The sequence below is a fragment of the Chelonoidis abingdonii genome, chromosome 1, assembly GCF_003597395.2.
Source record: "Chelonoidis abingdonii isolate Lonesome George chromosome 1, CheloAbing_2.0, whole genome shotgun sequence".
Lineage (NCBI taxonomy): Eukaryota > Metazoa > Chordata > Testudines > Testudinidae > Chelonoidis > Chelonoidis abingdonii.
This window is the reverse complement of record NC_133769.1, coordinates 94,086,734-94,113,189: the sequence shown is the minus strand read 5'-3', so window position 1 is coordinate 94,113,189 and position 26,456 is coordinate 94,086,734. Positions and strand designations below refer to the sequence as shown.

The 26,456-nt window shown below is 44.3% G+C and overlaps 1 protein-coding gene across 3 annotated transcripts in view; it reads left to right on the top strand.

The window, feature by feature from the left end:
- The window catches only part of GRIN2B (glutamate ionotropic receptor NMDA type subunit 2B), a 289,406-nt gene that overhangs the window by 107,870 nt on the left and 155,080 nt on the right, over positions 1–26,456 (top strand). For 2 of the 3 annotated variants that reach the window (XM_075067634.1, XM_075067638.1), the window contains exon 4: positions 13,748–14,346. In XM_075067634.1, the coding sequence (XP_074923735.1) occupies positions 13,748–14,346 (599 nt within the window). Of the gene's footprint in view, positions 1–13,747; positions 14,351–26,456 lie in introns of those variants that run through there. The other variant, XM_075067639.1, reaches the window with a different exon arrangement.

Below are 26,456 nucleotides of genomic sequence, written 5' to 3'. Positions count from 1 at the left end.
CCTCCCCCGAGCAACAAGGCTGGGATCAGGGCAAGGGAAATGGAGCGGGCTGCTCCTGGCCCCCCGCTAATCCCCTGGGACACTCTGGGCCTCTGGGGCCTCCAAAACCACAGCTCCTGCCTCCCAGACCCTGGGCCCTTGCTGTAAAGCCTGCTTTGGAATGGGCAGGGGGGTCAGGGTAGGGTATGTTCAGGGCAGGAAGGAGGTGTGGCCAGAGTAAACTGCAGTATGGCTGTTCTCTGCTTCCCATGGGAAGCAGAATATAAGTTGGCATGTTCCTGAGGCATCTCTGACTTACAGTGGGGCCTGGGTGAGCTCCTGGCTGCCGCATGAAAAAGGGACTGCAAAGGTAGCTTAAAGCTTCCTACTGTCCTAAATGCAGAAAAGAAGCAACTGAGAATCTGGCCCCATATTTTTAGAGGTAGTGGACTCAGAGCTGGTTGTTTAGGCTAGTCTCAAGTACAGGTTTCACTATATGTGGCGCTGCCTCATTGTGAGGATGCAATGTCATGACACTGACACAAAGAAACAAACAGTGCAACATAACTATTTCATCCTGCTAAACAAATGCAAACAAGTGACAGCCTGAAAGCCTCAGGGACAGGGTCATTTGGCTCAGATGTGCCTGGGGGATTGGGTTTGCCAAAGAACAATGAAGAATCTTGGCTTGCGCAAGCCTGATGCTAAACCTTGCTTGGGTCTGGATTTTGTTTTTGGAGTCAGTATCCTGCCTTTTCCACACAATGCCCATGGTCCCCATAACCCTCACCCTCCCTCCACTGACCTTTGTCCTATGGGAGTGTGAGGAAGCCTGATGGCTGACTCCCATTCATGTTGAAGGGGCTGCTCCAGCTGCTCCTTCTGCTATAATCTTCTAAGAGCTGGGGGGAGGGGCAGAGCGTTTTTGGCATTTCTCCCCAGAACTCAGGGGCCCTTCATGCCTTAGGAGTCTCAGAAAGAGCATCCAGAGATTGCCTGATAGGCTCTGGGACTTCCACCATTCAAAGTGCCTGCTTTCCCCTTGCCAATCCACTCACAAGCAACCACCCTCAGGCCCTGGGAGTCCCATCTGCAGTCCTCCTAGCCCCTCTACACAAGCGGCCCTGACAGGTGACCTCTCAGTCAGTTCCTCTCCTCTTTTTCTGCATGACCGGTCCCCCTCAAGGCCCCACTGGCTAGAGGAGATGCCTCTTCCATCCCCTTTCACCTGTTGTGGTGAGGGTGGCAAATCAAGGCCACTGTCATCCTAGGTCCAGAAAGGGGATTGGATGGTGGTAGGAACTGCAGGGAGCAATACAGAGCTGTTGCCTGCTGCTGCCAATACTACCTCTAATGAGCTGGTGGCGACAGACACATTACTTGTGAGTGGTTGCTAAGGAAACCACATGTTCTGAACTGGAACCAAAATTGCAGGGACCGTTTTGTATTTGGAACCTTAAATCCAGTCCTCTCAGAGATATGCATGGATCCTGTGGCGATGGCCGGGAACCATGCCATCTAGACTGACAGAAAATGTGGGGCAGAAGCGGGTTGTTGGATCTGATGTGCTGATTTTATTCCACCTCTAGAAAGCACCCTCATCCCTTGCCAGAGAACATAGTGATCTTGTTGCTAGGCCAACCTCAACAAGGTTGAAGCTTGTCATTTGTATTACAGTAGCACCTAGCGGCCCCAACCAAGATTAAGATCCCATTGTGCTAGGCATGGGACAGACACACGGTAAGAGACTGCCCCTGTCCCAAAAGCCTACAGTGAAAAATCAACAAGACAAAGGGTGAATAGAACATCTGATGGATGGGGAACAGAGGCACAGACAGATTAAGTGATTTAGGCTTGTCTAATCAGACACTTTGCCACAAGATGGGGTGTCAATCTATCCCTACTAGCCTACCACACACCAGCTGTCTGTGTGGGCCATGCTACTGCTCACTGAAAGTTACCTAATGCATTTTGATCTACCCTGTTTTGAAATGGGAGTAGATTAAAGTACACGAGAGAACTTTTAGTTTATGACAGTAGGTTCACAAAGACATTTAGGCAGCAACTGTACTACAAGCTAGGGGTGTGATTCTCAGCTCATGTACACATACCTGGGCTAGCTCGATGAGAGGTAGTGAGGGTGTAAATAGCAGTGTAGCTGTGGTTGCATAGGTCAGAGCAGCAGAGGAATGGCTGAGCTGTGCTGAGTATGTACCTACAAGTTTGGGGTGGATTTGTCCTTGGCACAGCTCAGCCACACTTCTGCTGCCACTACCTATGCTGCTGTTTTTAGAACATTAACTCAATGAAAGCTTGTGCAAACTGGGAAACACCCCCCTAGCTCCATGTGTAGATGTAGCCTGAGGCTATGTTTATGCCACTAGCTTGGGGTGTGAGTTCCCTGCTCATGCACACATGCGTGCGCTAGCTCTCATTGAATGAGTGTGCTAAAAATAGTCGCATAGCTGCAATAGCGTGGGCAGTGGTGAATGGTAGCATGGGCTAGCCACCCTGGGCTCAGGGCTGATTTCTCCTGGGGATGGGAAGCCCACGCAGCCACTTGACCCTGCCCATGCTACTATTTTTAGCGTGCTAGCCCAATGACAGCTAGTATGAGAGTGTCTATGACAGCTTGGAATTACACCTCTAGCTTCCAGTGTAGACATGGCCTTAGCGTGCAGCCTGCCAGTGGGGGATAGATGTACTTCTCAGCTTGCTGCAAAATAAGTGTTCATGTAGACAAGTCCCTACTCAGGGTCCCACAGGGAGTCATTAGCAGAGCTGACACTTGACCCCACATCTCCTGAGTCCAAACCCAGTGCAAATACCAGAAGACCAGCTTTCCTCAAGGGTTGATGCAGTTCTCCCTGCACTGTCCTCATGCTTCCCTGTAGTAGCCTGAAACTAGAAATACCAAAATAACTAATGGATGGTCTGCTCTCATGAATATCTGTGACCTGTTCACATCTGGGCAGCAGTGGAAATTTTGTGAGAGAAGATTTCCCACTCCAAAGAGGTTCAGATGAATTTGGAGAAGTTGATGAACTTTGAATGCTTATCTAAATTAAATCACTGTACTTTTTTGAGGTTTCCTCCCCACTGCTCAGTAGAGAGCAAAGGTCCTCTTTATGAAATGAAAGAACAGTTAATTTAGAAATGATAAAAAAGAAATACAACTTCACACAAGATGTAGCTGATTTGTGGCATTTCCTCTATGCCCTCCTGCTAAGTACTGGGACTGGATTTTTAAGTGCTGGATAATGTTATAACCACTAACAATAAGAGGTTGCTTTGACAACTGACATACCAATCAGTATATAGTCAGATTTCATGTTTCAGGATGCAAGTTGGTCATCTCTGAGGGCCAGAAAAAAATCCCGCAGACAAACAGCATAATGTAACTTGCTGAGTGGATTGTGGGGCATTTTTGCCTTTCTTTAAACCATCAGAGACTGGTCATATCAGGATACTTGATGAAATGGACAACTGGTCTGATCTGGTATGGTAGAGGTATGACAGAGTGCAAGGTGCAGACAGGTGAATCTTCACTCTGATTATTCTGATATTAATTAGTTCCCCTGGAGAAAGCGGATGAGGCTAATTAGTCAATCAGGATGGCTGTCTAAGATAATTATCCTATCAGTCCAGGGCAGATAAGAAAAGGTACAGGAAGGAAGGAAGGAGGGGGGGAGAAAATACCCCCCAGGACTAGCTGACCCTAGCCACACAGAGATTCAGAGCAGAGAGACTGCTGTTCCCCTCGGCAATGGTGAGAGGGCCAAAAGCTATGTTAACATGGCAAATAGAGTGTTGCACAAGGATTGTTGTATTGGAGGGGTGGAGGAAACACATAATAAAAGGACGTAGTGATGGCACAACCATGGGAGTCAGTGCAATGTTTGCAGGAAGAAGGCAAGAGAGGAGCCATGCACCGTGACAAGGAGGTAGGATTCTGGACTGGTAGCATGATCTGGTGAGAACAGGATAGCTGACTAAATGGACCAGGGCTCTAATCCAGGTAATCACTTATATGTTTATACCTATAGCATAACACCCCTTGTGATTTGGTCCAAACTTGGTAGATTGGACTGTAGCCACTTCTGCTGAATTATGGCTCTAGCTGTGTATTCTATTATTTTTCTGGTCTCCTTCCTCTGAAGCATCAGAGATGGCCACAGCTGGAAATGGGACACTGGATGGGGTAGGTCAATGTCTCAGGTGGCACTGAGCATTCTATCTCTCAGGTACTTGGCTGGCTGGTTCTTCTTCACTTGCTCAGGGTCTAACCAATCACCATATGTTGGGTTGGGAAGGAATTTTTCCTCAGGCCAGATTGGCAGAAACCTTGGGGGCTTTTGCCTTCCTCTGTGGGTGTGTGGGTGCAGTTCAGTTGCCAGAATCATCTGGGTATCTCTCACGTAATCATTTCCCTGTCATTGCTGGGGCCTTGGCCACTGGTGCACCTGTATCCCTCCTATCCTCTGCCTGTGGCACATCATATCATAGTCTCCTGCGGGCTGTAATACTTTTGGTCTGTCAATTGTTGGGTTCAGCATGTACATGCTGGGTAATACTGGTGGCCTGTGATATACCAGAGGTCAGACTAGATGATCTGGTGGTCCCTTCTAGTCTTAAATTCTGTGACTAATCAAAGGATTATTCATTTCCCTATGGTTTAATACTGTGTGTTCTATGGAGCAAGGCATACCAGCAGGGGAGGAAATATCATGATCCCACCCCAAGACAGATATTGAGGATTATAGGGTGTTTTGTGTCTCCTCTGTTGCAGTATGTCTGGAGTGATTCCTTGCAAACCCCTTAAAACCAGGAACTGAAAATTACTTACAATTTTTAGTCTTCTAAATTGGCTTTAATAGGAATCTGCTTTGGTCAAGCTCCAGAGGGACTCCTTGGTGCACAAGCTCTTATAGCGATCCCAATCACCTGGGCAATGGTTGATTTTTGGGGCCTTGCAGCAGGTCATTTTCTATTGTTGCAGAGAAATTGTTGTCATGGAGTCAGATCTGGCATAATCTGTTTTATACCGTTTGTGTATTCTAATCAACATGATGCATGTGAGTCCTATTGCTCTTAAACTGAGAGACACACAACTGTGCACAGAGGCAGCTCTGGTTCTCCAGCTCAGTCACTCTGAACAGCCAGTAGGTACAGCTGCCACCACTGCTGATTCTCTATCCTCCTAGTAGTCACAGAACGTCCCTTCCTGGCTGCCCTATCACTTCCAGGGACAAGAAGAGCAGCAGCAAAATTCATCATCCTGCCCTAGGCTCATGCAGTACGGCTCAATACATGACAATATACAGCCTATCAGAACCTCCTGATTACTGAGCATTCTGGACTCTAGCTTTCCTATGACAATAATAAGAACATTCAGCCACTCAGAACATCTCATTCACTGAAGATTCCAAACTCTACAGTTTGAGGCTTTCTATTGGGAACTGTTCTGTCATCAAATGAAATGGAAAGAAGTTGGAATCACTGCTAACTAAGATCAATGGGGAAAAGTGTCATGAGGAAATGCCACAAGTCCAGGCATCCCAACATTCCTTTGTGTGTGCTTGAAGAAGAGCTCTGTGTAAGCTCAAAAGCTTGTCTCTCTCATCAACAGAAGTTGGTCCAATTAAAGCTATTACCTCACCCACCTTTTCTCTTCTGTGTGTAAGACAGAGACTGAGTAAGAAAGACTCTGTCCCACATCTTATTCTCTATAAGGAGTCACAATACTCTTGTCTATCATACTACACTCTCCATAGCAACCCAACAGGATGTCCCAAATAGCTCACAATTTTGTGATACAGCATATAGTTCTATGTACAGGAATTATTGTATTTTTCAAAACTAAATATAATAATTAAATCCAGAGAGAAGAACAAGCGGAAGCCTTTGTCTCAAGGCTAGCCTGAGGCCATGGTGTGTTGGGGGTAGGGATAAGCAGGAGTAAACGAATACTTAAACAACAATGGTCCTATTTTGATTTCAGCTCTGCTATAACAAACAGGCCTGAGAAATATAGAAAAATTAATTATAAGACTTTGAATTTCTATGACATTTTCCATCAAGAACAATAAACATCCCACCATGACTGTGATGAATAGGTATATGGTGGGGTCTCCTTTTTAAAGACAGAAGAGGCCTGGTGGCCTCTGTTTTGATGATGCTCTTTTTGCACCCACAGCATCTGTGGTAATTTGAGCTGAGGCTTGCCTAAAAATATAGCCCTGAATGACTTGCCTCAGGTCACACAGCAGTTTTGTGGCGGTGCCAGATACAAAGGTAGCCTGGGTTCCTGACTCCCACTACTGTACTTAAACTACAATGCCTACTTTCTCCTCTAGGAGTTCTAGAGTTTAAGATTAGAATCTAATCTAATCTGACCTCCTGTGTATATACAGGTCACCAACCCCCTCAACAATCACACATAAAGCCCAACAACCGAAGTGAAGAAAATGGGTAATACTGGAAATGGGAAGAGCAAGATTGGGGGACTGATTCATCATTGCCCTAGGGCTAGTCAGGCTGCTGCAAAGTGACTGTAGGGCAGGTGTAAGCTTCCTCCTGAGGAAAGGGGCCTGTATGCTGTGCAAAGAACCAACTCTGCATGGCCACTGTAGAAGCCCTTGGTGCAGGAGGAGGCATGGCTAGAGTGGGGCCATTGAAACAGGGCTGGGGGCTGCCATTGCCAATGCAGAGAGTCAAACTGGCCCCCAGCAGCCCTAGAATAGGAGTGGCACAAGCCCCTTTCCACTCTCCCTGGGTTGACACCTGCACCAGTGCAGGGATGACTCTGTCCCTAAGTGTCTTCCACAAGTTTGACTAATGCTTCCTCACCTGTAAAGTGAATAAATGTAATCTACATGCTCTTTGTGTGAATTATATTAATGACACCACCAGCCAGGATGCCTGCAACAGGGATTGACCATGGGAGCTAAAAGTATGGGCCTCTATTGCCTGAACAAAAAGTCCCATCTCTTAACTTGAAACCAGTAGCAAAATCATACACATCAGTGAGTTCCCACCACTAGAGGGGGACAGACAGCCACGCTGTGTAAGTGAGTGTTACATAAAGAAACCCCCTAAACAGAAATAAGACAGAATATTGATCTCCTCCCTTCATTAAGTCAGATGCTATTTTGCTTAGTATGGGGTTCTGTAGGCCTGGAAGACAACTGATCTGCTGCAACTGCATTAATTCTTGGTTGATTCCCAGTCTCTACCACACAAAAAACCTGAAATTGAGGCAGTGTCAATTCCAGGCTACAGCACTGAGTTGCTGTTGTCTGTGAGGGAGCGATCACTTCCACCTGCCTAGGGAATCTAGAGAAGCTGAGAGAAGTGAGCTTGTGAGAAATCCCCCCCATCCCCTGGGGTTCCTTCTGCCATTTTTGAGGCAAATGGCTTGTTAAACTATAGTGATCAGCTCCAATTGATCCAGCTGCTGAGGCCACAGCTACTGAGGCCTGAGCTGCTGGAGCACCTCTCCGCAAAGAGAGAGACATGCTATGCTCCCAGGAGTAAGAGGAAAACTCCCAGCTTAAACTAATACAATTTCTGCCTGGTTCTCCCCTGAGAGGGAAGGTGTTTGGGGGATCACAAAGGGGATAAATGAAGCTGCCTTTGAGGGAAATGGATACATGGTAACTCGCTTTGGATCTTGAGCCATCTCTGTATAATGATTTCCCTCCACCGGGACACTTCAGACCTCCCCCAGCCCCAAAGCATGGATCCCAAGGGAGTTAGGATGCAATTGGTGGTTACCCCTGGCTGCGACATATGCACTTGTGATACAACATCCCCATTTGAGGGGGTTAACGTTATGACACTACTTCTAGTTCGAGCAACAATGACTTCAGAGCAGATTTTCTGTGGGAAGCCATCTGTCAGCTGGAGAGCATGCTGTGTTGACTCAGCCACTCCACCCTCAGCTCAGCTCTACAAAACTCCAGATCTCTGGAGTTTTGTAGACCTATAGTGAGGATTGTGCAATGGAGTCTCTGCTCTCCATGTTTGAGGGGATTTTGTGCCACCTTTTCTTTTCTTATACAGCACTTAGCAATCGGTAACATTTGGCCCACAGCTGGGAGAGATGGATGAGAAGCAACTGCAAGGACAGGCTTGAAGTCAGAGATTGCAATGATGACCTCTTCATCTATAACCCAATCCCTTAATTAGCCCTCTGGTGCTAATACCAACGCTTGCTCTCTAGCCATATCTCTAGTCACTGGTGGCTCTAATTTAAAATTTTAGTTGGAGGCAGTGTAAGCCAAATACTGCTGGGAATCTTGGGGGCTGTGTTCCTCTGTGGAAACTTTTGAAATCTAGATGGGAAAATGCATTATTCTTGGGTATGTTAGAAAGCAATGGGGCAATTTCAAGTTTGTATTTTTAATTTTTCTGAGCAGGGTGGTGTCCTAACAGCAGAACCTTCATTGTTTCTGTCACCTTGCCCAGAAACTTACCTGTAGTGGTGATAACTAGCCCCTTCCCTCATCCAGAACCATAATCCTCTTGCTTTTTTACAGTCTCCTCTCTCTCCCTGATCAACAGCTACTTGTGGTCAGGAAACAGGGAGAAGGAGAAAAATTGTGACACTTTGGAAATATTCCTTTTTGTTTTTTGTCAGATACGTTTTTGTGAAATTTTCCATCCACCTCTACCAGCAACTCAAGTCAGATTTATCGTAGGAGAAAATGTCCCTCTATCTGTTATTGTCCTCTGTTTCCTCGACCATCCCCCCCCCTTCTCTGAGTGCTGAGCTGGCGAAGCACTCAAGCATTTGGCCAATTGAAATGCTGGGTTGATTAAGCATTAAGGAGCATTGTGCCAGGCAGAAAGCTGACCGGCTTGAACAATCGTAGCCCTCTCGTTTTGAGGCAAGGTTGCCCCCTCCTCCTGCTGCTGTTGTAATAAAAATGCATGAAATTGCTCAAGACTAATTATTACCTGCGCAGACAACTAGCCTCTGCTGTGTGATTTGAGGATGAGGATGCATGTGTACATGTGGGGGGAGGCACTGTTAATTGAGATTTAAACTGAGACTGACACTTTTAAAAACCTATCTTATTTTATTCTATTCATATTTACACAATGCACCAATGCTTTGGTTGGTGTGGATCTCATAGCTTCGCCCCAGTGGAAATGGAGATTTCCTATCTCAGACATTGGGGTAGAACAACCTGGGGGACGTTTGGCTGTACAGTCCTGTAGTTTAAGATGTCTGACCCATAATACCTGAATGTGTTTCAAATCATCAAGGTTAGGATGGCAAGGACTTGTTCAGTTATGTCACTCCTCCCCCTCCCATGTGTCAGTACAATCCTATACAAGTCCTTTTCCTCCTTGATATATACACCCTTTAAATGACAGCAGATTTATTATCTTCCATCTTTTAGGTGTCACTTAGCCAAGTGATACATTTTTTAGCTCTTTCAATATTTTCTCAAGTCAGGGTCTGTGTACTCTATAGCTAGGGCCCTACCAAATTCATGGTCCATTTTGGTCAATTTCACAGTCATAGGATTTTAAAAATCATAATATTCATGGTTTCAGATATTTAAATCTGAAATGTCACAGTATTGTAGCTCTGGGGGTCCCAACCCAAAATGAGTCCATGGGGGGTCACGAAGTTATAGTGTATGTGTGTGTGGATCATGGTATTGCCACCCATACTTCTGTGCTGCTGCCTTCTTTACAGGTTGGCAGCCAGAGAGCAGCTGCTGGCTGGGTACCCAGCTCTGACGGCAGCACCACTGCCAGCAGCAGTGGAGAAGTAAGGATGGCAATACCATACTATACCACCCTCACTTCTTCATTGCTGCTGGCAGCAACTCTGCCTTCAGAACTGGGCTCCCAGCCAGCAACCATGGAGCTTCCTGAAGCTGGGAGAGGTTCCTGGAGATGGGTCTGACCTGACGTCAGGAGCAGCCTGGACAGAGGAAGAAGAGGTCCTGTCCCACCTCAGCCCATCCAGGACTAGCACCTGGAGCCCCAGCCATAGTAGGAGCTCCTGGTTGGGGTGCCCTCAACCCTGCCCCTCCCTGACTCCAGACCCATTACTTGGGAGTTAAAGGGGCTTTGGGCTGGCTGTGTGGGTGAGTGGGGCAAGTGACCAAGGGCCTTGGGTGGTCACCCACTCACCCACCTGTAAGGCCAGCCCTGCCCTCGCAAATATTGATGCCCCCCCATAGCATGCCACCCTCACTTCTGCGCTGCAGCTGGTGGCGATGCTGCCTTCAGAACTGGGCTCCCAGCCAGCAGCCGCCACTCTCCAGCCACATAACTCTGTGAAATCTGGTCTCCCCTACAATAGCCAGATTTCATGGGGGAGATCAGATTTCACAGTCCGTGACACATTGTTCACGGCTGTGAATTTGGAAGAGCCCTATCTATGGCTAAGTCCCTCAGTTCTGTGAGTCTTTGGTAGAAATTATGGAAATTCTATAGCAGCTTTAGATAAATTTCTGAAAAGGAGGATTTTATTGAATTTAATATGAAGATGAATAATACAATCAGCATAGCTCCCTGTGTTGTTTTTATATTAAATTTATTTTAAGATTTATCTCTAGTTTCAGTGTTCAATATGCAATACATTGTCATCTTCAGGTTTCAGAGTTAACAGTCCATTACAATGAAATGTCTCAGAGCTATTTGTTCAGGCTGTCTTCAAACTCAGATGTCACTGCATTAGTTTACATTTGGGTCATGTTTTCGTGTTTTTTCCCCCCCATAACCATGAAGGCTAGAAATGTATCTTTTTAAAGAAAGATGAGATTTTTGTGGCAAAGAGTGAATTCTGACTAGTTCCAGCCACAGAGTACATGGGACACAAATAAGGACTTTGGTTATTTTTGGTTGTTCTCTGACTTGCTTTCAAGTTGCTATTATTTTTCTGCTTTTTTGAGATGCTCAGAACTGCATGCAGTGTTCTAGGAGTGGTATTAACACTACTTTTAAAAATGGAGAGAGAATTTGGTGGGATAACTGACCTCACTGTTGTTTAAATACCATAGCTCAGTGGCTCTCAACTACTTTCCAGACTATTGTACCCCTTTCAGGAGTCTGATTTTGTCTTGTGTACCCCCAAGTTTCACCTCACTTAAAAACTACTTTCTTACAAGATCAGACATAAAAATACAAAAGTGTCACAGCCACACTATTACTGACAATTTGCTGACTTTCTCATTTTTACCATATAATTATAAACTAAATCAATTGGAATATAAATATTGTACTTACAGCTCAGTGTATAGTTTATAGAGGGGTATAAACAAGTCATTGTCTGTATGATATTTTAGTTTGTACTGACTTTGCTAATGCTTTTTATGTAATCTGTTATAAAACTAGGCAAATATCTAGATGAGTTGATATCTAGATGAGTACCATACCCTGGAAGACTTCTGTGTACCTTGAGGGGTATGTATACTCCTGGTTGCGAACCACTGCCATAGCTTACAGAGGGTTAAGGGACAACACAAGATCAGGTCTGGGAAGTGAACCAAGCAGGTTACGGCTGACTACTGGGATAGGCTTTTCTTTCCAGCGTTACTCAGCTATGGAATATTGTGCTAAAGGAGACACAGTGGAAGCAGATAATCAAAAACATTCTTAAGAAAAGAATGGATGGATGATTTAGCTGGGACCTCTGCTGAAAAGCAGATTTGCCTGCCAGACAGTAGGAGGATGGTTTTGGTAGAGATCTGCTCTTCACTCTATTCTAAATTTGTGTATGTCCTGAGGTAAAGTTTTAGGGCATTTATTGGTTTACTGTGTGCAATGGATTCCCTCCGACCTAAAACACCTGTTTATTTCCTGAAGGACCTCTGTTCCAATTCTTCAGGCTTGCTGGGAAGAGGCAAGGCCAGTGCTTCATTCCTAAAACTGGCTGTGGATGGTCCACCTTATTGTCACATGAATCTCTGCTGAACTCCAACATTTAATTCTACCATTTTTTAGGGGCTCAATCCTATGCCATTGAAGTCAATGGGAGTTTTACCTTGATTTTAAAGGGCATAAGATCAGTCCATAAATGAAACTACTATGGAAATGTTTCCTTCATTCCTTTCCAACATGGATTGGGGAAAAGCAGGGATGTAAAATTACACTGGACCATTGACAGATTGCAAATCTGATGTATTGTGAACTGCCCTAATGGGAAACACTTCCACTGCACCATTGGCTAACTGGGATTTGTAGAAAAGCTCTTTCTAAAGATCATTCTTGGGGGTTTTAAAATTGATTCATTTTAATTTTTCTTTCATGCAAAGGCCTGAGCATGGTAAGAAAGGCAACCTAATACAGGTGGAGGGATAAGAAAAACACCACCAATAGAAATAGCGTTTATTCTGTTCCTCTGACCTCATCTACACTGAACCCATCCATCTTTCTCTTCCAGGATTACTTCTAATATTCCAAACCCCTAAGCAGCTTCAAATAGCCACCATCAAAAAGAAAACAAGAACAACCAACATAAAATATTTTCTTTCCCTCCCCCTTGGTATTTGCCCAGCTCTGTTGTTAACAATAATAATCCTTGAACCTTGTTGTAACACAGAGGTTCTTTGGCAAAGGGTCCCCTGTTCTTAGAAAACATCTCTCACCCTGGACCTGACAAACTCACTACACCAAACACATATCTTACAGGATATTTATCCATAAAGAGTAACATGTACAGCATCTACAGAAAGCTCGTAACTTGTTGAAATTCATAATCCTTGTGAGATGAATGTACAGGTAGTATTTAAGGAATAATTTATTTATATTGAAAGTATACTTTATGAACTCAGAATAAAAATTAGTCACCAGGTGTAATGTGATAACCCATTCAAGCATGAGGGCATTACCCCTCCCTAGTCAGCTGGCAAGGTAATGCAAGGTACGATTGTTTACCCTTGCAATATCCCAGAAATCATCAAAGACAATTCCAAATGACCAAAACCACTCAGAGGTGAAATGGAACATTATAGCAGGCAGGAGATTGCCCTGACTATGAATAAAGACAAAAAATTGTTTCAGTATAACAGAGTGTAGGGAAATGCCCTCTGTATTCATTCACTGAGGAAAGCCCTTAAGAAGCAGGGGGCTTTCATGAACATTTGGATTCTGGCTCTGCAACAGACTGAACTTTGTGAGAAAAGGTAACTACTGATAAGTGTAGACCCGGGTTCAAATATTTTGATTTGTTTGGTGTTGTAACCATTTGCTTCCATCACTTTTTCTCACTTCCAGTTATTTTATTTAAGAAAAAATAAATATGTTACTTTCATTTTATGGTAAGCACTCACAAGTGCTGAGGGTTACAGGAGTGGTGGTTTAAGTTAAAACTGGTAAATCGGGGTACATGGGGTGCAGAGGACCTGAAATTTCTGAGGACAGCCGTTGTCAGGGACTGGATATCACAGGGGAATGATGTGCAAGAACTGGGTATTTGAGTGCATCTATTGTTACCCTGAAAGGCAAAGTTAGGGTTGGCATAACTCAGAGGAAAGGGTGCTTGGTTGGCTGAAAGGCAGGTGATGCCAGAGAGCTGACATTCAGCTTCCACAAGAAAGCCTCCCTCTTGCAGAAGGCAGGAGATAACAAGGTGGGTCACAGTCCTTGATGTCCTGAGAACTGTCACATCTGCCCGAAACACAAAGAAAAGAGGTGTATAGCCTATCTGCTCTTCCCCCCCCCTCTTTGGCCATGAACTTGTTTTTTTATTTTCTTTGACCCCCTTCTTGTTTTTTTCTTTCTCTTTTTCATTCTGTTCTAGGATGAGTCATCCATGTTCTTCCAGTTCGGCCCATCAATAGAACAGCAAGCCTCTGTCATGCTTAACATCATGGAAGAATATGACTGGTACATCTTCTCCATTGTCACTACCTACTTCCCTGGCTACCAGGACTTCGTCAACAAGATCCGCAGCACCATTGAGAACAGCTTCGTGGGCTGGGAGCTGGAGGAGGTCCTCTTGCTGGACATGTCCCTGGATGATGGAGACTCAAAGATCCAGAACCAGCTCAAGAAGCTCCAGAGCCCTGTCATACTCCTCTACTGCACCAAGGAAGAGGCCACCTACATCTTTGAGGTGGCCAACTCTGTGGGTCTGACAGGCTATGCTTACACATGGATTGTGCCTAGCCTGGTGGCAGGGGATACAGACACAGTGCCATCTGAGTTCCCCACTGGCCTCATCTCTGTGTCATACGATGAGTGGGACTATGGCCTTCCTGCCAGGGTAAGGGATGGGATAGCCATAATCACCACGGCTGCTTCTGACATGCTGTCTGAGCACAGCTTCATCCCTGAGCCCAAGAGCAGCTGTTACAACACCCAGGAGAAGCGAATCTACCAGTCCAACATGCTGAACAGGTAAGGGGAATGGATGCAAAGTGGGGGTTATAAGCAGGCATCTGAAAAACCTTCTGAAGTTTGTGGCATTTAGGAGACCAGTAGGGAGAGCAACCCAAGATTGTATTAATTGGAAGCTAAGCAAATGGAAGGTTTTTAATGGTCTGGCCAGTTCTGAGGTGGTTCATGTCCTTTCATGCTGCCACTTCAACAGCTCTTGGTGGTGCTGGTGTGAAAGTCAATACAGAACAGGAGCCAGAGCACCCAGGAGGTGGATGAACAGTGACTGCATAGTGCAAAAGTCTGTGTGCACATTTCCAAGGATGAAACATTCCATGTGTGTGTGACAAGAATGGATCCTATGGTTCTTAACAGTGTCTTTGCATAAAAGAGTATATAGCGCACACCCACTCAGGGTGCTGCTCTGTCCCCTTCTAATAGTGGCTGGGGAACGCATAAAGGCTGATAAAAACTTGTCTAACAGACTTGGGTCTTCTAGCCCAACCTCTGGAGGCTCATGTATTTAGACCCAGAAGGTCCTGGGTTTGACCCCCCTCCACTGCCAGCAATGCACACAGTGGTCCAGGTAATGAGCAATATTTCTATTAGGTATTTATATGGCCCCCATTACTGTAATTTCTGAGTGCCTCACAATCTTGAATGTATTCATCCTATGCATACTCCTGTGAGGTAGGGAAGTATTATCCCCATTTACAAATGGGAAGGGCATAGAGAGGGGCTATGTGACTTGCCTCAGGTCACTCAGGATGTCTGTGGTGGAGCAGGGTGTTGAATCTCAGTCTCCTGAATCCCCAGGCTAGTACCCATAGCACTGGATTTCCTTCCTCTTCCCACCTCTGCCCCCCAGAGTGTCAGTATGTTATACCAGTCCAGGGAAGGAAATCTGAATTGGGAAGTGATGCAAAATCCTCATCTGGCTTAATGGATCCTGGGGGGTTGGGTTGTCATACTCTAGTGACTTGCTGTTTGGTCTGTGCATATAGACATCCTTGGTCGGTCCTATTACTGCTGGTGGACAAGAGTGGGAGGAATCCAGCTTACACTCTCCAAAGGGGGTCTCCACAGAGTGCATGCATTTTTGTCATTTGCTTTGATGTAAATATCATGGCACAGTGCAAATACGGTAGGTCAATCAAGTGTTGTCACTGGGTGGTCTGCATGCTCTGATTCATCAGGTACAATTTGTACCAGATGTCAAAGTCTGCATAGAGCAGGTTTATAGTGTGTTTCTGGGACAATCAGGGCTTGATTTTTCAGAGGTGATGAACATTTACAGATCTCATTGACTTTAGCTATAGTGTGTGCTTCTGAAAAATCTGGCCCTTACTGACTATGGCAGGTACTTCATTGTAATTGTTGATCAAATTGCATGCCACTTACCCAAAGCCTTTTGGTTCTGCCACAATTCCTAGTTCACACTGGTAAAGAACCACTTACTGACATCCCTTAAGTCCCTGCATTCGGATCATAATAGGATCAAATGCAAATAGGACAGGAGCCCCCTTGTTCATGTGTAAAGAGGAATGGAGGGTCTTCTCCAGTTAGTTCAGGTAGAAGGATAAGTAAGGAAGTTTCCTTACTGGACAGTATCATTGAATCATAGAAAAACATCAAGAGAGAAAAGATCTCCCTTCACATGCTGACCACCCCTGCAGCCATCCTCTTCTGTGTCAACATAGGATTGTTTCCTTCACTGCTTTGCCCACTGCAAGTTTCTATTGCCCAAGTAATGGAATCTTAAGGAAAAAGCCTTCTCTCTGTCCCCCTTTTTTTTTAACTATTCTTCCATTTCCTAATCCCCTTTTGTCTGCACACTCCTTGACCATGCTGCCAGTTCACATTGTCTAACTTCCTCTTCTTAATCTCTTCCAGTCTGGCTTCTGCCTGCTCTGCTCCCCTGAAAACTACTTTGACTATGGTCACTAGCAGCCTCCTCCCTAGCTCAGTCTTCCCTATTCTTCTGTATTTCTTCTCTATTCTTCTTCTGAGTGATGCAATAAGGAAAGTTTTAAATCTAATGCATACAAAGTTACCAACCACAGCATTAAGGTAAAGCTTCTTGGTCTACATTTTCAAGTGACTAGTAATTTTTGGTTCCCAACTGGATTCACCTTAAAGAGGCCTGATTTTCAGAAATTGCTGAGCCCCAGGCTTTGGAAAATCAATTATCTTTAATATGTATCAAGTTGGACACCCCAGAATGGTGGCAGCTAAAATCACTAATCACAGATGAAAATGCAGACCTCTTCTTCTTGCCTTCAATGTGCCTAGTGATTTTAGCTGCCGCCGTTTTTGTCTAGTATCAGAGGGGTAGCCGTGTTAGTCTGGATCTGTAAAAGCAGCAAGGAGTCCTGTGGCACCTTATAGACTAACAGACATGAGTATTCACCCACAAAAGCTCATGCTGCAATACCTCTGTTAGTCTATAAGGTGCCACAGGACTCTTTGCTGTTTTTGTCTAGTATTCTTATCTCTGCTAATTTTGATATCCCATTCTTCCATTTCTCCCACAATCTCCAGACTCTGTTTTATGCTTCAATATTTTGGTGCCCTCTTTGAGACACTGTCAAAAAGCCTGATTTTCAGAGGGAGGGTGCAAGCTTAGCCTTTCCTTAAAATTGGGCCCCTTTACAGTGTCTTAAGTTAGGTACCTAAGACCTTGAAATCACTTTTTAAAATCTTGGCCATAATATCTGAAGGTACCATATGCCTTTGCTGCCTCAACTCAAAAGATATGTGAATGTGCAAAATAAGGAGGGGAGAGACCTTGTATGCCCCCCAATTCTCACACACTTAAGGCCTGAACCAAAGTACACTGAAGTCAATGGAAATCCTCCCATTACTTTAATGGGCTTTGTTCAGGCCTTTACACTTTACCGCCTTCAACCCGACTTACCAGGCACTAAACTTTGAGCACATGCTTAACAGCTTTGTTTAGCTGGGGCCCTAAAGTCTACCAACCTGTTCATTTTTCATGGGTACCAGATAGTAAATAAAAATGTATTTTTCTAGTTGCTTTCATCTGAATGGATCCTGTAGTTGTTTTACACTATATACAATACAATGTATAGGAGCAATATATGAATGGATTTAAAAGGTTGGAAATGCTTGGGATTGGACTGCAGTTTCCAGAATACTAACTGCAGGGTGTCAATGGACCCCTACAATACTATATGAAGCCATCTACAGCTTGCAATTACCCCCAATATGCCTAGGCAGAGCGGAGAAATATATATACATGAGCATGACGGGTGGGGGTTGTCTACAAACTTTGCATGATCTGCTAATACACTAGGATCAACTGAGAGCCATGGAGTTAGTATTTCAGAAACTGCTGTCTAAGCCAAAGTAGGTCCCAATTGCTTCAAATCCATAGCTGGGAGGTAACACAATGAAGGAATTTTCCTGTTCTATCCTAGAAGGAATGACACATCAAGCTAAAGAAAAGTTTAATTTAGTTCATCTTAAGCACATTATGAGTTAAGGCCGTGAATTAGTCATTTCCCAGGGTCTGTGCTTCAATCCTGACCACTGCTAGCCAATCTATTTTTGGGATGTATATGTAGCTCAGGATGCAGCCAAAATCAAATATTCTCTGTTTCTGTTGGCTCCATTAGTAGTCAATAGAATGGGGCAAATAATGGGGAAAAGGTATCTGAACAGTTTAGAGAATTAGAAACAGTATTTTGGTTCATCATGTTCTCTCACCCCCTTTAAGTTCACTGTTGCAAACATTTGTGCAAGCAAAATTTTGTGTGAATGAATGTCCATGTGCAGAGTGCATCAGAAAAAGGATGGGCTCTCATCCGGACTCTTTCTTTCACCTTGTATGGTGCTAATAGTGGTAGTAGTCTCATGCAGAAACTGTAGTTTCCTGTCTACCTTGAAGCTGATGCTTCTTTGAGGTAGATTAGGGATGTGGGTCTTTGATCCTGATTAGTAGATCATGCAGATTTCTTCCTAAAAATAACTACTAGTGAAATAGCTCTACTAGTTAAATAGGAAAATGGCACTCTGAGAAATATTTGTCCCACGTATTATAATGGTCATTTTCTACATGTGGGGAGATTTTTCTCCTATGGATCTTTTTGTTCCTCTCTGAGAGGTTGCTCTGGAGATAGCATCAAATGCTTAGCTTCCTGATGGAGTGTTGGAATGCCACACTAGTGAAAAGAGCTCTTCTATCAGCAAATGAGTGTAGAACACCAAAATGCATAAACATGTCTTGTATGGGTGGTGCAAGTGAATTATGTAGTGGGAACATCAGTCCACCTGGTGAAGTAGCCAACTGTACTACCAACATATACACATTCTAGGTTTTGCTTGAAGGGACTGGGCCTAATGAATTAGTTGATATTTGGATTATGTGATATTTAGATTCAGGGTCCAAATATAAACTGAACATTAGGACCTCCAAATCCAAATATTAAACTTTTTTCCCATTCATTCCTGTTAGTGCCCAGGGCCTGTTCAGTTTCTTTCTTAGCATCATGAAGAGGGTATCTGGGCAGGGGTCTGGAGATCCAGAGTTGCCAGTCTAGCAAGGTTACATCTGATGATATAAAGCCCTAAATGGGATGGGATCAAGTTATCTGAGAGATCTCCTCTATCCTTTTGCCATAGTACACCAGCTGAGATCACCAGAAGTGAGGAGAGGGAGCTTCCTGAAGGGCATATTCCGTGAAAGGCCCTCAGTTTTGGAACTCATTTAGGGTGACCAGATGTCCTGATTTTATAGAGACAGTTCTGATTTTGGGGGCTTTTTTTTATATGGGCTCCTATTACCCTCCACCCCCTGTCCCAGTTTTTCACACTTGCTATCTGGTCACCCTAAACTCGCTCCCCATTTTGTCTGCCAGAGCCAGATTTGTTAGGCTTGCAGCATATCTGGAAGGTTATCTATTCTCTCTCTTCTCTAAGGCTGCTGGGGAGGAAGTGGACTAGAGTGGATTTATTCATGGGAGTTCTTTGTTTCTTGTGACTTTAATGTATGAGATAGTTGCCCAGGATGTGTAAAAGCAGCAGAGAATCCTGTGGCACCTTATAGACTAACAGACATTTTGGAGCGTGAGCTTTTGTGGGTGAATACCCACTTCGTCAGATGCAGGTAGTGGAAATTTCCAGGGGTAGGTATATATATGCTAGCAAGCAAGCTAGAGATAACGAGGTTAGTTCAATCAGGGAGGATGGGGCCCTGTTCTAGCAGTAGAGGTGTGAAAACCAAGGGAGGAGAAACTGGTTCTGTAATTGGCAAGCCATTCACAGTCTTTGTTTAGTCCAGAGCTGATGGTGTCAAATTTGCAGATGAACTGAAGCTCAGCAGTTTCTCTTTGAAGTCTGGTCCTGAAGTTTTTTTGCTGCAGGATGGCCACCTTAAGGTCTGCTATAGTGTGGCCAGGGAGGTTGAAGTGCTCTCCTACAGGTTTTTGTATATTGCCATTCCTGATATCTGATTTGTGTCCATTTATCCTTTTCCGTAGTGACTGTCCAGTTTGGCCGATGTACATAGCAGAGGGGCATTGCTGGCATATGATGGCGTATATTACATTGGTGGACGTGCAGGTGAATGAACCAGTGATGGTATGGCTGATCTGGTTAGGTCCTGTGATGGTGTCGCTGGTGTAGATATGTGGGCAGAGTTGGCATCGAGGTTTGTTGCATGGATTGGTTCCTGAGGTAGAGTTACTATGGTACGGTGTGCAGTTGCTGGTGAGAATACGTTTCAGGTTGGCGGGTTGTCTGTGGGCAAGGATTGGCCTGCCACCCAAGACCTGTGAAAGTTTGGGATCATTGTCCAGGATGGGTTGTAGATCTCTGATGATGCATTGGAGGGGTTTTAGCTGGGGACTGTATGTGATGGCCAGTGGAGTCCTGTTAGTTTCTTTCTTGGGTTTGTCTTGTAGCAGGAGGCTTCTGGGTACACGTCTGGCTCTGTTGATCTGTTTCCTAATTTCCTTGTATTGTATTGTAGTTTTGAGAATGCTTGGTGGAGATTTTGTAGGTGATGGTCTCTGTCTGAGGGGTTAGAGCAGATGCGGTTGTACCTCAGTGCTTGACTGTAGACAATGGATCGTGTGATGTGCCCGGGATGGAAGCTGGAGGCATGAAGGTAGGCATAGTCTCTAGAACCTCCCAAGCCAAGTAGTTCAGAAATTTATTGGGAACCTAAGTAAACAGTTTGGAAATTCTGTCTGAAACAACTCAAACGGAACTCAATTCTTGTAGAGTCATATTTCCCTATTGGCAATTAGGAACAGGTTGGGGATGGTTGGTTGGATGCAGATCTTAAGAATCAATGATCAGAGGAAGTACTTGAAATAAGCATGTACTCATGCATTTCTTCACTGGACGAGAATGTAGACAGTTGGGATCCAGATGTCTCTCCCTTAGGGTATAATAGACTTAGTGACCTGTGTCCTTTGGGATCTTGTTTCAACCCTATTGTCTGGAAGCAGAGAACTGGCCGTAACCTTCCTGGACCAGCCAGTTTGATTCAGCACCCCGGAGAGCTCTTGTGGTAGCAGGATTTATGGCAGATGCCCTGAATTGACTGGAATTCGTTCTCATTGCTAGAGACTGCATTGTGGCTAAGTGTAGGCAGGAGAGTAACAGTTGGATGTTTCTTGAGGGTACTGACAGTGCTCAAAATGTGTGTGTGTGTGTGTGGGGGGGGGGTTAGAAAGGGATCAGAGACTTTTTCACAATAAAGTAAAGTAAAATAAAACAAAACTCTAGCTGTGTCGCTGAGAGGAGCACTTCAGCACTACCTTTTAAAGTTGCTTCTCCCAGATTATGATAGACTCACTGATTCCTGACGTGTATCATTGTGGTGAAATGGAGGGCATCACATTCATACCATTTCTTCCCTTAGCCTTCTTTTGTGGCTAAAAACACGGAGCCAAATTAATCTTTGGTGGAAATTCCTGGAAGTCAGTTAATTTACACTAGGGATGAATTTGGCCCATTCATTCTCAAATGGTCAGAGGGATGTCCACGGCTAGGAGAGACCACTCATTTAGTCAGTTCTTATTGGAGGTTTCACTTTTCTTTTTAACCCAGTCTTGGATACACCAAATGATATTTGCCCCCTTCCCCACTCCGATTGTGGTGTTTTCCTACACACATCACTGTGTTGGCTTTACTCAGGGCTTCCCTTATATAGCCCCTGTGGTGCTCTCCTATGTAACTATACATGTTGGATTGCCAGCCCTGGGGGGACTAGGGTCCCTGTGTATATAACATACACACCCTGGCATGGTGCTCTCCTTTTTAGCCTGCCCTCCAATCCCTACCCCCTGACACAGAGTTCTCCTGCATCCCCCGTCTTACCCCATCTTCCAAAATTAGAAAAGATACTCTGTGCCAGATTCAACCCAGGAACAATTGCTTCCTTTAATTTTAATGGGAGTCATGCCAGCTTGTCCCAGGGATGAATTTGATCCTATGTCTTTCAGGAGTTCAGAGCAGGGGTCTGGGGTGGAGGCTGGAGGAGGAGTTGAGATGAAGAGGACGTGTCTAGGACTTCTTGTTTTGTGGGGCTAGATTGCGAACCCCTTGTTCACAAATGTGCATGCTTACTCACACAAACAGTCCCATTGAAGTCAGTGAGGCTACACACGTGAATAACTGCTCACTGATTGCATGGAGGGTTACACAGTCTAGTCCTTAGAGAGCAGAACTGCTCACCACGGGGGAGGGGTGACTGAGGATGGGCCACATGGAGGCACTGAGCTTCGGACTTCATCCTTAGCCACTGGAATGGAGGAGGCACTTGGGGATGTGATGTTTAAATCAGAGGCAAAGGGAAATTTTGGGGGAAAGGGAGGGTGCTGGAGCATGATTATCACTTGACCTTTTAGAGCCTCTGAGCCGGGATCTCGTTAGCAATTCATTATGTTCCTAGCAGTTGGCAAGTCCGGCTGCCCTCAGGCTGGCACCAGATTCCTGTGCCATGCTGGCTGGTTGCACGTGGAGTGACTGCTGTTGACAGATTAGAGATCTCTGCTGTTGAAATCTGTTCACTCCTGTCGTGTTTCCAGCAGCAGCCACAGCAGCTGGCTGGGGGCTGCCCAGTGCCTTCCATGTCACTCATAGGCTCTCTCCATTTCTTTGTCATTGTCTCCCCCTGTCCTCTCATGCTTGCACTCTCTTTCTGTCTCTATAGAGCCTTGGGAAATGGTTTGCTTCCTTCTTTTTGATTTTATTTTCCCTGTTCATAACTGTACGGGTTTCCTTTGCCCCTGCCTTGCTTGTCTGTTTCTCAGAGGGAGTTCACTTCTGGTCAAAGGTGCTGGATTAGAAGCCATGGGGCCTAAAGTCCCCTTTTTATGCACAGAGCAAGTGGAACATGGGAGAAAATCGTTCCGATGGATGGTCAGAGAGGAGTCAGCTTCTACAGCCCTCTGTCCCATCACTGTATCCTTCCTGCCCCGTCTCAGGTCCTGCATTTGGATGGTTGCTAGGTTACGTTTTCAGGTTTTGAAGGATTCTGAAGAATGCTCTATAATGGTACCAAACACACATGCAAAGCCACAGCATCCCATCCCTCTCCCAACAAAGCCACCACTGGCCTGACTTAAAAACATCACTGCAGAATGATCTGCCACAAGCTACTCTCCTCCCTGTCTCCTGTTATGCTGTCTAAGGGACCCATGTGAAGTTTTTTCCCATTAAAGTGTGTTAGGGCAGCCCTGGGGGCTGAAGCCCTCTATTTGCTCTCAGGAAGTGTACAACCTGGGCAGCAACAGTACAAGCTTTCTGCCCATCTACCGCTTTTAGCAATGTGCCTTAACTCTGCACAGGAGGGATTATCGCTGGGGGAGAGAGGAGGACTTCAGTGTGTCTATACATTTAGTCCTTGGTCTTTCTGCTAACACTGCTTGAAAGAGAAGAAAATACTATCAATTGTGATATTGGGGTTTGTGCTGTGGATCTCTCTCCATTCAGAACCAGACTGAGACCCACTCAAGTCATTTCCCATAACCTACCCAGGAGGGAATGAATTTTGGTTTCTGCCAACAGTAGCCAGATTGATAAAATTTCCATTTCCCATTTCCCGCCCCCTGAGCCATCCAGTGCTCCAGAATCAAGCCCTTTTAGTGTTAATACCCTGGAACTTTAATTTGCTGCTGGTAATATGCTTTTAATACATGAGTTCCAGTTCTTTTTTCTTGCAATGTGAAGTCAACTTAAACCTTTGCTCCAAAGTGTCCAGAGAGACATTGCAGGGAGCAGAATACACAAACAAGGAACAGAGGTATCCCCAGTGATCACAGGCAAAATGCCTTTGGAATCCAGTGAGTGTTAAAGCACTGTATGGGCTATGATGACAAGCCAGTGCTTGGAGATACCAAAACATTGGAGGTAAGGTGGGGAACACCTCCTTTCCTTCAGCTGAGTGACTTCCTGATTATTATTTGACCATATTTGGGCTCTATGCATCAGGTACCTACAAATAAATGATTAGCTATTTACAGACTCATAATTAGATTCATTAAAGAACATATGCACTTTCTGGTTTTTTAAATTGAAATATTTTTTCCCCTAGACTTAATATTCTTACTATCTTTCAAGTTTTAAAAATAGGAACTGCTGGGTTGCCATGGTTCCCCGTGCAACTCTGAAGCAGCTTTCCCTTCCCTTTGATGCAGTTTCACTTCAAAATGTGGTTTGACGAGACACCAGTTCAGTGCGTCCCCTAGTGGCTCAGTCCTGAGGGGAGGCTCTGATAATATTCATGATCATTAAAAGATCCTGTGGTACTTCTTGCAAAGAGTTGAGGGGTTAACCCTGAAGCATCCTGGACAAATTTTCATTTGATTAATGATATTGTGCCATTCTAAATTCTTCCCTGCAGTTTCAGTTGGGATACATCATTCTTTTCCAATTCCTATCCTGCATGCTTGTGTAATGTTGCTGAGCCCTGTTAAACAGCTGGCATATTCCTCTTCAAAGGCAGCTGCAATTCAGTGGGATATGAGTGTGTGAACTGATTCCTGCTTTATGGCCCCATTTCAACAAAGCTCTTATGCCCATGCTTAAAATTAAGCATGCACTTAAGGTCTTTGCTGAATCAAGGCTTATAGCAACACAGTGTAGAAGCTGCAGATAACCTTCTGAAGGCCATTCCCTTCCAAATCCCTGCTTTACGGATAGGTTTGAACAAAATCCAGGGTCCAAACATCCCCAAACTTTGAAAGTATGTAGCTCAGTCTATGGACCAAGATCCAAATGTAATGGCCGAATTTTCTGTCTCTAATGGGCTGAACTGAACTCTGGATTTAAACATCCCCCCAACTTTGGGAAATTTCACAGTCCAGAGTCTGCAGTTCACATCCATCTCTACTGGCCTATTTTCAAGCAGCTAGAGCTTTCTCAATACATTTTGTTTCAGGCTGCAACTTCTCATGTACATTCTCAGCCCAAAGGGGAATATTTCAGAAAATCTGAGCAAAAAACCAGTTCTTCAATTTTGAGTTATGAGAGCGTGAAATAAAAGCATTTGTTCTGCTTTCAAATAATTATTCAGCATAAATAACTCAAAAATGGTTTCCTTTTCAAACTTCAACCTTAGTGTGTATGTAATGCTCAAACTAAGGTTGGAAAAATTTGATTTTGGAAATAGTTATTACCATTTGAAGACAATGTACGTTGCCTTACCATAGGATTTTTAAATTTTGCACTATACAGGCACTGTGTGGTATATTTTAAAAAACATTTGCTTGAACAATGCTATTGAATTCTGATATTATTTGTTATCTGAAATGTGGATAAAATCATAAAATAAAAATCAGCATTAACAGATCTCCATTTTATCATTTAATCCACCATCCTCTCACCTATTGTGTAATATCTATATTGATTTAAATAATAAAAATGTGCCTAGACAAGGCTGCAGGTGCCTTAACACGTAATTAATATTAAAATGTAACCCCAGCAGCATTAAGGAATCATTCAGGCAGAACTCTTCCTGCCAACCACCTACAAAAAAGCTCCTTTCTACTCCTGTTAAGACATTCCTTAGCATATTGTATCACATTTAAAAGGCCCCCGCACTGTCTCGGTCAATTGAGCGAAGATCACAAGGTGAGGGAAGCTCATCTCTGCAGGAATATGCTATGGAAAATGTTTGAAAGGCAAGGTTTGTAAATTACTGTTGGCATTTCTGAGCCTCTGGAAAGTGGCTGCCAAGTTGAAGCGGTTCATAATCGATGAGATAGGCGGTCTGGGTGAAGCCTGGAAACCATTGCCAAACTGTAACGCAACTTCCTATCTGCATTAATTGTGGATTAGCAATTATTAAAAACATGAATGCTGAATATTTAGTGTATTCATTTTAATATAAAATGTTACAGTTTTCTGTATGGTTTCTAAAGCTGTATTAAAGCGAGATGGAAGCAAGTTTCTAGTGTTGGACCCATGGTATTGCTAATGTCATAAATGAAAGATGGCTGCCTCTAGCAGGACTGTCAGTGCCTTACGTTTATTTGTGATAGACGATAGTATTTTATTTTTACATCTTTTATCTGTAATTCCAAATCACTTTACAAACTACAAGGAGATGACTTAATTTATCAATGAAATTCAGCCTTGTTGGGGTGAAATATTACAGCTGTTTAACAATACACCCAAGGAAGCACAGACAGATACCACATCCCATAGAAAGTTCAGAGAGAATTTAGATTGGCAGAGTGTAATTGCCAGAGGTGGTCTTTGACCAAGGCATCAGGGATCTTTAAAGACCACAAGAGATTAGTGGCAGAAAATTATAACACTCGTACTTCTGGTATGACTATACATAGCAGACCACAAGCAGTTCTAGAAATGTTCTCAGAGAGGAGCTGGTATCGTTTCCTAAGTACTGTTAAGTGAGGTACAGAAAATGAGCTGATTCTACTAGTACCTGACTTTTGATGAAGGAGGCACAGGGGTGGAATCACCGTGGCATATCACAGTAGCACCTGCAAGAGGAAATGTATAGGAAGTGTGGTTGTTCTGCAGCTGGGGAAAAAGCAGCTGATCCATGAAGAGAGAGAGAGAGCGAGAACTGCAGTGGAACAGTACAGGTCTGTCAGTGGATATGGCCACAGATAACTGCAGCCACATGAGTA